At 56.5% G+C, this 13,422-nt stretch overlaps 1 protein-coding gene across 9 annotated transcripts in view; it reads right to left on the reverse strand.

The window, feature by feature from the left end:
* The window catches only part of NAV1 (neuron navigator 1), a 243,441-nt gene that overhangs the window by 134,269 nt on the left and 95,750 nt on the right, over positions 1 to 13,422 (reverse strand). For 7 of the 9 annotated variants that reach the window (XM_053208821.1, XM_053208822.1, XM_053208823.1 and 4 more), the window contains one exon: positions 12,178 to 12,972. The exons of the other annotated variants lie outside the window; for them this stretch is intronic. In XM_053208821.1, the coding sequence (XP_053064796.1) occupies positions 12,178 to 12,972 (795 nt within the window). The remainder of the gene's footprint in view (positions 1 to 12,177; positions 12,973 to 13,422) is intronic. 9 annotated transcript variants of the gene reach the window in all.

Consider the following 13,422-nt stretch of genomic DNA (forward strand, 5'->3'; position numbering starts at 1 on the left):
TGACCCTGGTGTCTGCGGGGCCAGGGTGATTAGGACGAGGAAGGACAGGTGTCTGTAAGCAACAGAGCTAACTCTAATGATCATCTGTGATATGCCAGGCGCTCCATACTCTCTTCTATTTGATCTTCACAATTACCCCCATGTAGTGGGTATAAGCCCCATTCTACAGGCTCAAAGAGGAACAGGCTCAAAGAGGGCTAAGGACAGCAAGCTGGTAGGCAACAGAGTTTATTTGAATCCTCACATGCACGACAACTTTCTATTACCCCATGCAGTCAAGGTCCCAGAGATACACACGGCTCCAGGCCAAGGGCAGACGGCAGAATCTTGATGCATCCCTGTCCTCTAAGATGTTTCATGCCGGCCGGCCCTTCTGGACTGCCAGGGCAGGTGTGCGGGTTGGAGAAGCGAACACAGACGGTGATGAAAGCATAGACAGCATATCAACCACAGGCTCCATAAACTGTCCACTGCCTGCAGCAAGTACCCAAGAGAGTCCAGGGAATGTGTTTGGCTCCCAGCTCCCCGGGCCACCATTCTTCTACAGAGGTCATCAGAGCGGGGCCCCTCTGGAATAAAGGATCTTGGCAGCCGCCCAGGAGGGTTGGCTATGCCTATGGACTCTGCAAGGCCAGTGCTCTCTACTAGTGAGAAGCCCTAGAGCACAGTGCTTAGGAGGCAGGTGCTTGAGCCACATTGCCTGGAGGTCATACCCAGGCTCCTCGATTTCCTGGCTGTGTGACCCTGGGGAAGTTACTTAACCTCTCCGTTTCCTCATCGGTAAAATGGGAATAAAAATAGCACCTAACTCACTAGGTTGTTCTAGGTGACTAAATGAATTAATATATGTAAAATGCTTAGAACAGTGCCTGATACATAACACATAATAAATAATAGATATCATTATTGTGAGTCCTTGGATCTTCCACGTAGCTAACTCTCTAAATCTAGAAATCAGGGGCCACTGGCCAGGGGGGAACAAGAAAGGAAAAGAGAAGCCATGCCCTGCGATGCAGATAGGGCTGAATCTGCAACACCAGCCACGCACCAGCGCTTTCCCACACATGCAGATGTCAAGGCATCTTCCCAGATATGGGAGCTGGGAAGTCTGACCCCTGTGTTACCACCAAGGAGGCTGAGGTTGAGGCACTAAGTGGCTTATTCAAGATCCACCGTTAAGAGTGACAGACCCACGGGGCACCTGAGTGGCTCAGCTGGTTGAGTGTCAGACTTCAGCTCAGGTCATGATCTCACAGTTCGTGAGTTTGAGCCCCGTATCAGGCTCTCTGCTGTCAGCACAGAGCCCGCTTCAGATCTTCTGTCTCCCTCCATCTCCACCCCTCCCCTGCTCTCTCTCTCTCTCTCTCAAAAATAAACATTTAAAAAGTTAAAGAAAAAAAAGAGGGACAGATCCAGGATTACCGTTGTAGGGACTAGAGGAAGAGCTTGTCCCAGGCTGATATTTTGGGTCCTGATTCTTCCTGATCATTCTAGTCATCACGGGCTGATCCCTCATATCCTCTAGGAAGGCCCTCTCCCCAAGAGCCTTCCTGCAGCTGGGCACCACTCTGTCACAGCACTGGCCATAACGCTGTATCACAATTGCCCATCTGTGGTCTGCTTCCCGGACTAGACAGTAAGAGCCTTGGGAGGCAGAGGTTGGGCCAAACGTCTGAGGAACGTTTGCCCAGGCAGAAGAGAATACGTTCTTATAGACCTGGGGTCTCAGGACCACTGCAAGGCTGGTTCAGCCTAAAGGTTCTAGAATGTCTGGAAGGCATGGGAAGCAGAAAGATCCTACTTGTTGTGCAAGAGGCAGTGGAGTCTACGGTGAAATGGATGAGCTTGAATCAAGCCTCATTTGAATCTTAGCTTTACCATGAACTTGCCATGTGACCTTGAGCAAGCTGTGTGGCCTCCCTTGGACTCCTCTATGTTTCCACATACCTCAGTCTTGTGCAATAGCAGGGTTACCAGTCTACAGAAATGCACCAGGAGGGGCATACTGGCTGCTAAAAAATACAAAGCACTCCCACACCAGTAGGCAAATTAAGTGCTTCCTTGGGCCCTCAACTGTTTCTCCTGCCACCCTGGTCACGTGGGCCCTTCCTCTGGGACCCCTACAATTCAGCATCCACAGAGTTAACATCTGGCATAACAGAGGGCCCCCAGGATTCCTCCAGTTCCTCAGCCTGAGAGAGTTGTGAAATATTTTGCATGTGACCCTTGATTAATATCTCATTGTGAGGATGAAATGGGTTTATGCAAGCAAAGCATTCAGCACAGCTGGCAAACAGTGAGTGCTCAATAAATGTTAGTCACTATTTTGCTACATCTCCAGTGACAACTGTCTGTGAGTATTCAACGGTCCACCACGGATCCTAAGGATGAACGGGTTTTTTTTGGGTTTTTTTTGGTTTTTTTTTTAATTTTTTTTTTTTTTTTTAACATTTATTCATGTTTGACAGTGACAGAGACAGAGCATGAGCGGGGGAGGGTCAGAGAGACAGGGAGACACAGAATCCGAAGCAGGCTCCAGGCTCTGAGCTGTCAGCACAGAACCCGATGTGGGGCTCGAACTCACCGCGAGATCACAACCGACGCTCAACTGACTGAGCCACCCAGGCGCCCCAGGATGAAGGTTTTTGACCCACCTGCAGAGTCAGAGGCCTCAATTAAAGTCTCGGGCACTGAGTGCTTCCTTCTGGGGAGCCCAAACCCTGCAGCCAGGCCCTCGGCAGCCCCAAAGCTACAAGCTGAGTGGAGACGCCAAGCAAGGAGGCCTTGCCCTGAGCTCCTGGGAGCCCAGGAGTGCCTTCACAGTGGCAGCAAGAACAGGGGCAGCCGCTCCGCACTGCCTGCTGTGAGCAAACCCCACCGGCTGGGCGGGTGTCAGGCAGCACAGGGACGGAGTCTTGTCCCTGCACTGAGGAAGGCCGCCCCTCATGGTTGCTGCTGTCCTTGTCGACAGTGGGAGCAGCAGTTGTAGCACCTGCCGGTCTCGCTGCCCCAGGTGGGCACTCCTGCCTTCTCTGCTGCCATGACCCCCATCTCTGGAGCTGCAGCAAAGGAGCAGCATGACAGGGAAGCCGTGCACTGAGCACCGCGGCAACCCCTGGCCACCACATCACCATCCAGGCCAGGGAGGATCCATGCAGGATAGTATCTACTGTTGCTAAGGCAACCCCTGAATTCCAGGACCACACCTCCTGGGGATACCCAGAGATGCCAGGAAAAAGCCAAGTCCTCTATGACAAAACACCCTAGCTCCTGTAACAACAGAACCCCATGGCAACATCCGGGGCACGGCCACTGGGACAGTCCGGTGGCATCGTGGAGAAGAGAGGAAGATAAAGATTTGAGTGGAGGATAAGTCCCTAATCCTTCACCAGGGCACCCTCATTCCCTGTGGGTCCTTCTACCCCAGGGTGGAGGGCTGTTCCCTTCAGTCCCCGAAGGACCATCTGTTCCGAGGGCGCCTAGCCAGCTAGTCCCAATCCAGTCCTCCTACTCCATCCAAGGAAAGCTGGATGACGGGAATGCATCTCCCTTGTGCCAAGTGTTTCTGATTCCTTTAAATAGCTCCCCAACTTCCAACTCCCTCAGAAGGCATCCTGGATGGGACAAGTGAGCTAGGAGCTGAGATGTGGCCCACACCCTCTTTATGCCTGGTCTCTGAATTGTATGCGAACGAAATTCTCCTCTGTCTACTGTCTGATCGGTTTGTGTGTTGGTTCTGTCGTGCACCGTCTGGTTCGTACTGGCCGTGGGCACTCCCCAGGCCTGGGGTGGGGCAGTGCCAATCCCCGGGCAAGGCAGAGAGCTAGCCGTACCTCAGGCCTAATCAGAGCTGCTGCTAATCAAAGGGACAATCTCTGGTCATCAAGACGTCCTCTCTCTCCGTGCCTCTGGACTCTGCAGGGGCAGCAAGGGCAATCCTCACTCAAGCAAACAGATGCAGAGCTTGAGAGGCCCTGGGCTGACTGATCTCATCAGACAGTAACCTCTCCAAAGGACCAGTGAGCACAGGATTCTGTTGGGGATCCTTTGGGGCAAACCTTGATTGCTCTCCTCTGTTTAAATGTTGCCCAGAGCCTGCGGTCAAGCCCCAGTGCGCTCCGCTCGGGTCCGTCATGTCCCCTCCGGACCTGTCTGTCCAGTCTCATTCTCTCTGTCGCTTCCTGTTCCACCTCTCTCCCAGCAGACAGGGCCCCATGATGAAGCCCATCACTTACCTCCCCCTTTCCTTTTCCAGTCCCTTCCACTTCTGTGGCTGGGATTTCAACCTTCTTTCAAAACCACATCACTTCTCCAGAGCTTCCCCTCCTCACCCACTGCACCCATGGGCACACCTGACCCACGTACCGACTCCTGCTCTCCTTGGCCTTGCCCAACTTTGTCGCAGCACCTGCTACCATCGCCTGGTACAGGAAGGAGCGCGATCCTTCTCAGCTCCGCTCTAGCCTGTCAGAAGCTAGCAAGCAGGGCCCAAAGCCTCAATGTCAGGGGCACAGTGCTTTGCCCACAGAGACTGCTTGACACATTGATTCTGAACTCAGTGCAAAGAAACTCAACTTCCAGGGCGTGGGAGGAGTCTTGAGGCTCCTGGAAGCAGCATGGCATAGGGGGTAAGTTCAAATCCTGGCTCTGCTGCTCACTTGCTCTACTAGCTTTGGGCAGATTACCTATAGATCGCAGGATTACTGTGAACATTAAATGACTTGTTACACATAAGGAACAAGAACAATGCCTCTTTTACACCAAGTGATTGATATGTGTTCGTTACTATCATTAGATTATCGTATTCTCCAGGCCTACTTTCCGCGCCCCCCTAGGAGAGTCAGGTGTCAGAGCTCCCAGGAGGCAGCTCCTCAGAGTGGGATGGTGGGAGTCCTAGGCCCCGTGGCAGCTTATGAAGCCTGCAGAGAAAAGCCAAGGCCTCCTGGGTGGCTGCCAACTTCCCCCAAAGGGAACGGCCTGTTTAGCCAGTCACCAAGGGCAAAAGGGAGCCTGTGTCCTGAGAGTCTGAGGACTCACCAGCACTCATAGTGCTTTTCTGGGAGAGAAGCCAGGGAGACCGAACCCCTGCAGCCTCCGCCTGGGGGTCTATTTGAGGGAAATCGTTCCGCCCTGGTCATATTTCAGACTCTTTCAAACCTGCCCAGTCCTTGCATGCACAGAACGCGTGCACACAAATGTACCTTGAGCACGTGCATATCTGCTGGAGGACAGTCAGTGCTCCACATGACATATGCAATCCCCTGCACACCCCGTGTTCACACCCTGACTCCCAAGCTCATCTTAGGGTTACCGGCCATATGCCACACCCCCTCTGAACTGAACCCAGGACCTCTGCACACACACCTAAGTCTTGCTCCTCAACATGTGCTACCCTCCTACCCAGCCCAAGGTCCTCGTTTCCAATCTGGCTCTCCATGGTAACACCTGCGGCTTATGACACTATTCCACCTCCCAGACCAGATCACACCCAATGGCAACACCCTGACCAGATAGCCTGCAAGACGACCCTGGGGACCAACGCTGGGAGCATGGGACAGCACACCGCGGGTCTGCCGGGCCGGGCTTGCTCTCTGTTTCCACATCCCCAGCGCAAAAGAGTGAGCGCCCTGACAAGTCCACAGCAAGAGCCGCGGCCCAGGAATTAGAGGGCTGCGGAGAACCCGCCCGCTCCAGTGGCCCTGAAATGTGTCATTGAGACCTCCAAAATAGACTTGCCCATGGCCCAGGCCAAGGCCCAGCCCCTGCAGACCCCTGGCCGCCTTGCTGAGGTTTGGCTGGAGCGGACTTGGAGAGCTGTGTGTCAAATGCATGATGTACGACAGCACTGGCAGCAAGAGCCTGGAACCTGCTGGAGCCAAAGCTCTCAGGGGTGAACCTGTAGCCCGTGGATGGGCTGTGCTCCGTGCTCTCCCACCCCCACTGCAGCACTACAACAGGCCTGAGGAGTCTGGGGGCCCTGCTCCCGCTAGGTCCCCATCCTCCTCCGCGTAGCTTCCCACCCTTGCAGTTTGCTCCTTCTCCTGCCAGAGGCATAGGTGCTGAGGAAAGACGAAAAGCCCGGACCCATCCCACTTATTCCAGGCACGCGTGTTGTGCCCGCACTTAGCCCACGGCCGCCAACATGCTGGACACACCCTTGGCACAACACTAATCCTTCCTCAGCCTCCGGTTGGGAGACGGAAGCAGCTCCTGGGGTACCTTCCCAGTCTGCACCTTGATCCCTGCTGGTCAGAAGGAAAAGAGACCTGTGTGCACTGAACGAGGCAGAACTGAACCCAGGGGGCTCTGGTTTTGCCTCCCTACAGGAGGGTCAGTCCCCAAAAGCAACCGGGAGAGAAGGTGTCGGAGATGAAGTCCACTTTGAGGGCTGACCCAGTGTTCCAGGGGCTTCTATGGACAGAGCATGCCCACCGAGGGCCAGTGAGCTGTGCCTGGCCCCTGGCCCTTCCTGTGCACGAGAGGGAAGGCTGCAGGCTCCAGGGACTTCAAACGCATCTGGGTAATCCAAACAGGGTGTGGGAGGAGGTCAGCCAGCACAAATGAGAAACATGTGGCGTCCGTTTCCCCACTGCTGGCTGGCTAGCACAGGGTTTCCAGGCAGCGGGAGAAGGCTGTGGGGAGGAGGCCAGGCTGGACCCAGAGAACACACAGCCAGGTGCCCAGATGCAGATATTATGAGCAGGCGGGGGTGGGGTCCAGGTGGGGAGCAGGACTCTGCTGGGCCCAGGAATCAGGGTGACGCATCGGCTCCTCTTCCTAGCAAGTCTTATTCCAAAGGGAAAGACAAATGGACGGAAAATTAAAGGAGGTGACAACGGGAGGAAAGATGCGGTGGAATGTGGCTATGTGTCTGACCTCAAATATAAGAGAGCTGTGAAAGGCAGGCTAGCTTAACCTGGAAGGATCTAGGCAGTAGGTTTGGACCCATGGGTGGAAATTCTCAGAAAGAAGACGCTTAGCTCAACAGGCTCTCCAAAAATGAGCACTTTCCAGGAAAATAAGGTAGTGAGCCCTCTGTCACTAGGAGTGTGTAAACAGAACACCCACCTGCCTATGATGCTATAGAGGGATTAGCTTCAGCTTTGGGTGGGTGGCTCAACTACACAATTTCCATTCTGTGGTTCTGTGAAATCCCAGGGAAGGGTGGGGGAGGAGGAGGATTCTGCACAGAGAAGGGGATTTTTCTCTCCCTGGCTGTATGAGGAGACACGGCAGTGTCTGCAGAGGTGGAGCGGTGGCAGGGGGCTGAGCTGCAGTTAGGAGCCCTGGGGCCTCTGCTCAGCCTGGTCAATGCAGGACTGGTTCTCCCTTGAACCCCAGAAGGCAACCTGCCCCTTCAGTCCTTGGGGTCAGAGGCTGTGAGGCATGGGTATGTGTGTGTGGAGGGACGGTTGTAGAGAAGGGGAGCCTGGAAGTTAGCAGGAGAAAGGGTCTGGGGCTGGCAGCCTAGGGTTGGGGACAGGACACAGGAGGGGGGTCAGAGGTGTGTGGGGCGTGGGGGGCAGAACAAACGGGAAGCATCAGGAAACACCCCGGGATTCTAGGTGACTTGGTCCTGTTACCCATTCAGTCCACGTCTAGAAGGGGCCGATGGCCTGGGGCTGGAGCCACCAGTGATGATGAAGGGCATCTCTCTGGGTTGGTTTACGCTTCAGGCACTTGTGCTCCAACTGCCTGTCTCCCCAGAGCAGAGGAACTACCCCCAAGACCTACTCATCCATCCATCCTTTACTCTCAGAAGCAGAGCCTTGGCCACAGCAGCGTGAACAAGGCAATGCCCAATGGCTAGGACCAGGACCCGACTGGGGCCCCTCAAAAGCACTAAAGCCTAGACTGGGAAGGAAAAGTTCCGAGCAGTGAGTAAAGAAATGTTCCCCTTAGTGCTAAGCTTGAGGAAGGCAGGAGGCCTCACAGCTGGAAGGTTCTATGCCAATTTCTTCTCCACATACATGCTCACCTGCAGACCACCACACCTTGCCACAGTCCTTCCTTCGGCCTGTGACTTTACAAGCACTCTCTGGCAAACTGCTGTGCCCAAGGAAGGCTAGTGAGTTGTGTCCTCGTGCTCCAGCTAGGCCTCCGGGGAACTCCCCGGCAGGCTTCAGGAGTGGCTCTGGGCATGGAGCCTCCGACCTGAGGGTGCTAGGTGAGCCTGCACATATCACCTGTCTCCTCTGGGCATCATTTCTTTTCTGGAGAACTCACTGTAACTCCTCTTCCCACCCGGACCCCCACCCAGTGCACGGAAGAAAAAGGAAGTAATTTCTGCCCTCCCCCTATTCAAAGGGTCCCAGAACACATTCTCTAGACTAAACTCCACCCTCACCACGCCTCCAAAACCCACATCAGCCAACTGGCTTAGAGATGGATGGTTTCTTGGACTTCCTTCCCCTCTTCTGTTTGCCCTCAGCCTCTGAGGGCCTAACTGTTGTCATGGCAACCCCTCACAAGGGTCCAGACACCGTGAGGAAGTGGGGCTAGGAACTCCAGAGGCCTCGGCTCCTTTACACCCTGACCTTGGGCTGCCTTAGCTGTCCTATTTTGTCCCTTTGCCTAGAGGGTTGAAGAAAGGAAAACTGTGTGGGGGCTCAACAGACTGCTTTTGTTTTGAGATCCTTAGGTCCAGGGCTGATAAGGCAGGAAGAGTGGGGTCTGGGATGGTTTTGTGTATTGAAATGGCCTGGGACATTTTCAAGGTCTGATCACCTTAATCTGCATCCCCCTCCCCAGCCCTGTAAGTAGGGAAGAGTCATGGGGGTGGGGTCTCTTTCATTCACAAATGGGGAAACCGAGTTCCAGGGGAGGTCACAGAGCTTAGAACTTTTGGACAGGGAACTCAAGATTGCAGCCTCTGACCCTGTCCCCAGTTCCAGGCCTGGTGACATTTCCTCTCAGAGCCAAACTGCTTGATGTAGATTATCATGCCAGGGTCCAAAGGCATCTGATTGCTGGGATTGGCCCATTTTCCCCTGGGCACTCACCCCTCAGCCTTCCAAGTTTCCAGGGTTCCCCAGTGGGACCCTAGTTATTTGGCAGCTTCCAAAGCAAAGGAAGGGGTAGGGAGCCTGCCTAGACCATCTGGGTTCCAGCTGATTTCTGGGAAGAGAATGATCAAATTTCAGCTCTTCTCTTTTATTCCAGAAAGGCTCTTATTTAGGGCTGCCTCACTCCTCCTTCCCTCCCCACCCTCCCCAAGAAATTGGGTCTTGGCAGCTTTTTGGGTCTGGGATGGTGCTAAGCAGTGTGTAACCTTTGACCCTCAGCCTCTCAGGTAGGGAACAAATACTCTGTTTTTACTCAACATCCTGAGGCATCAAGACAGCCGTTCTTCTCCTCAGGAGCCACCCTGCTCTCCAGTGAAGGTCAGTCCTGACAACCTGGAACACCTTCATAGGCTTGGAGAGACTGATCCAGCTCTATTGTCCCCTGGCCCCCAAACACGTCCGTCTACCCTCCACCCCAACTCCCACCTTCACACAGAAGAGAAGTTTTACCTAAAGACAGCAGCTCCCACTCCCTCCCCTCCCCACCACCCTGTGAGGCCAAGCACTGTCCCTCTAGGACCTACCTGCATGCCCCACCCCCACCTTGGTTCTCGAAGCCCTAAACAGTCCAGCATGATTGCCAGACTTTCCACCTCTCTCCGCCTACCAGAGATCTTAGCCTCTCAGCCCCTCTATGGGGTCATCAGGGCAGGTTGGTGGCCTATGTCCAGAGACACTTGCTTTGGTCAGGCCCCTCTTGACCTGCTGACTCCCCTTTCTTAATCGGGCCTCCCAAATGAAGCCAGTGCTTAGGAACACAAGGAGAACCTGCCTTCCATCACTAACTTAGAGGTGGCTCTAAGGCCCTAGAGGCTTTTTACTCTGCATTTCCCCAACTGGGAAGTGGTGGGGAGGGAGGTGTTCTCTCCTTATCTCCAAGGTTGCTGAAAGGCTGCAGCACCAGTGTGCTTTGGGAATGACAGCTGCTGAACAGGAGTAAGGGCCCCCAGCTCAGCTCCCGCCCCCCTCCTGCCCTCCATCCCCATCCCCAGTCAGCTCTAGAACTATCTGTCAGGGTTTCTGAGGTTACTGCCTCTTGAAGAGCAACTAAGAGAGCTTCAACCAGGCAGCCAGGTCCTGGGACGGTGCTGGGTCTTGCAGGCCTGGGGACAGCCCAGATTGGCTAAGTCATTCCAAATAGGTGAAGCCCTGACCTTGAAAGGAGAGCTGTGCCCTCTACTTTTCTGAGTCCCTGACACTCCCTTCCTCTCCCCAGGAGACAGTCAGATACTCAATTCCTCTCCTGAGAACCATCCACACCCCATCCACACCCGCTTCTTAGTGCTCTTAGTGCCCGGGGAATGTTCCTCCCGCAGTCTGCCTGCCTGGTGCCTCCTCTGGCCTCAGTCACAATTCAATTATCACCTCCTTAAGCTTAAAGACCTCTCCTTTCCAGTTCTCCTCTAACACAGGGTCCCCTTTCATTTTCTCCATAGCCCTCTCTGTGTCTGGAATTATTTTATTTCTTCATTATCTGTCTCACCCCATTAGACTGTAAGCTCCTTGAGGAGGGCACTCAGCACAGGGGTGGCACACTCCCTTTGCAGGGAGAGGCTGCCCTGTCAGCTTCTGTCCCCCCGCAACCCCCCAATCCCCACTTGTCCCTGCAGAGGCCTTCTGGAGGGGCTCTCCGAGGGAAAAGGCTGCTCTTCCCCTCTTTGCCCTTGTCCTGTCTCCTGACTGTCCCTGCAAAGCCCACACGCGGCCTGCTATGAGAGGCCCCCAATCCAAAGCTCCAAAGGCCTCTTGCCCCAGGTCAGCGGTTCCTCATGCTGGCCACTCCGGGGTCTGGGGATCCTGGGGTGACAAGAGCAGATCCAACCAGTCTTCTCCAGAGCTGCCAGTCGAACACCCCCACCCTCCATCCACCCCCACCCGCCCCACCGCGTCCAGCCGGTCCCCGGCCCGCGGCCCGCGTCGGCCCCGCCCCTTCACACGCGCACGGACACGCCCCTTCCCAGCCCCCAGCGGGGCGGGCAGCCTGCCTGGTACCCGGGAAGCTCGGGTCCCTCGGCGCCGGAGGACCCACATCCCAGCCACCGCAACAAGTCCGCGGAGCCAAGGCGGCCCGTTCGGGCTCCAGGCCTTGCCGCCGCCCTCCCATGATCCCGGCACGACCCGTGCCTGCCCCCGAGGCGCGGCTGCCCTGAGTCCTGCACATCCCGGATCTATCCCTCTCAGGGAGAGGGCTCTTCGGGGAAAGCAAGCGCAGTTCCGGGGCCCGCTCCGGGTTTTTTGCATAGACTCTTCAAGCTCTGAGAACAATGGAGCAGCTCTCTGCGCTTCCTCCGCCCGGGCAAGCTTTGTTCCTTCCTTCCCGCCCGCTCGGCTTCTATTAGCCAAAGGGCAAAGGCTTCCCAGTCAACCAGGAGTCTCCGCGCGAAAGCCCAGACCTTTCCACACTCTCCAAAAAAAAAAAAAAAAAGCCAAAAACAAAAAAACCTGGGGGTAGGGTTTTGGGCCCAAGCCTGGGCCGAGGTATAGGACGCACATCCAGATGCGCGCAGCTGGCCGCCCGCCCGCCCCCTGGCCCCAGACGTGTCTCCTTGCCAGAACCCCCACACCCGGGAAATCCGACTCGCGCTCCCATCGGGGATCCACAGAGGAAGTGGAGCCTCAGTTCGGCTCTGGGGCCAAACAGCCCTCACATCTGCTTTCCCCACATCTGTCCTCTAGATCCGGGCTCTCACTGGACTCTCCCCTAGCAATGCTGGATGCTCTCTCGCCAAGCACAGAGCACAACACAACTGAGGTCTCCATCAGCCCCAGATTGTGCCATATTAGGATTCTGGGCTTTAAAAATAGAGGAAGCTAATAGGCTCTATTTCTGAGAACGTGTGAGCGCCACACCATTGTCCAGTCTCACCTCAAGCAGGCCAGAGCAGAGCCTGGGCTCCTGCCTGGTGACATCTTTAAGAAGATGCACTTTAGCCACGCTCATCTGGAGGTAGGCCAGCCCTGCACATCTGGACCCAATGCCCCCTTACAACCTGGCCGAAATCTGGAAAGCCCTCTCGGGAGGAGGAGAAAGAGAAGGGGCTCCGCTCTCCCCCACCTTCCCTTGCAGCTGACCAGGAGAAAGCCAGGGGTGGGGCGCGGAGGCAAGACTTACCCAGCATCTGGCTGAAGAGCAGCTGCTCCAGGTCTCCCAGCACGGTCACCACAAGCTCGGGGTCCACCTTGAGGAAGGCGCGTTCCTCCTGGCCCTTGGCGGAGGGCACCGGCCCGGAGCCCTTTTGCGCCTTGGCCTTGCTGGAGAGCAGCTCGTCGTCCGACTTGCCGTCGTCGCTCACGGCTGCCTCAGGAGCCTTGCTGAGCGGCTTGACCTCGGCGTAGGGGCCGCGCGGGATCCGGCTCGGCTTTCCCAGGCTGGGCGCGAGGGGAGCCAGGGGGGTCTTGGCGCCGCCCGCCGGGCTGCCCTTTGCCTGGAAGAGCGAGTGCTCCGACTTGGACAGCGTCTTGGACATAAGCGGAGCCTCGCGGCCTTTGGACCCCGCCTTACCCAAGCCCTTGGGCGCCTTGGCCATATCGTCGCTCCACTCGGGCTCATAAAGCTGCAGCTTTTTCTCCGAGTCGGTGAGGAACGAGAGGTTGGTGAGCGACTTCTGCTTGCGCAGGTTGGAGGCGGGCGGCCCGCCGGGGACTCGGCTGTCCACGCTGCCGGACTTGAAGACCTTCAGCTCGGCCGCACTGGCCTTGGCCATGCCGCCACCGCCGCCGGGCGCCTTGGCGCGCTTGGGCAGCATGCCTCTGCCGTCCGCCGCTGCAGCCTTCCTACCGGCGCCCCGAGGCTCGTCCGCTCCCTCGTCCCCGCCGCCGCCGCCGCTCAGCTCCACCTCGGGTTGCACGCTCTTGACGCTGCTGCCCAGCATTCTGCCCGCGAGGAGCGCATGGACGATCCGCGCGTCTGCAGGCACGGCGGGGGCGGGGGCGGAGGGGGGGGGCGGGAGCGCAGGGAAAAGGAGGCGGGGGAGGGGAGGGGGAGAGAAAGGACGGAAGAAACCGAGGAAGATGGGGAGAGGAAGGGGGAGGAAACGAGGGAGGAGGGAGAAAGGCGAGCGAGGGCGCAGGGGAAAGAAACGCAGGGAAGGAAGCGGGAAAAGGAAAGAGCCAGGAAACCGTGGAGCGATGGGGCGGGGTCGGAGGGAAAGGGGCGGGGCGGGGAAAATACAAATTAAAATTTACAAATCAATCAAAGGAAGAAAGGAAGCACGGCAGCTCCACGGGCGCTCAGAGGTGCTTCGAGGCCCGGATCCCGGCCCTCCACCTGCCCGCCTGTCAGTCCTGCAGGCAGAGCACTGCCGGGCAGCGCCCTCGCGGCACTCCGCCCGCCAGCTTGAGTAGAGGCTGCAGGCTG

The sequence above is a fragment of the Acinonyx jubatus genome, chromosome E4 (genome assembly GCF_027475565.1).
Source record: "Acinonyx jubatus isolate Ajub_Pintada_27869175 chromosome E4, VMU_Ajub_asm_v1.0, whole genome shotgun sequence".
Lineage (NCBI taxonomy): Eukaryota > Metazoa > Chordata > Mammalia > Carnivora > Felidae > Acinonyx > Acinonyx jubatus.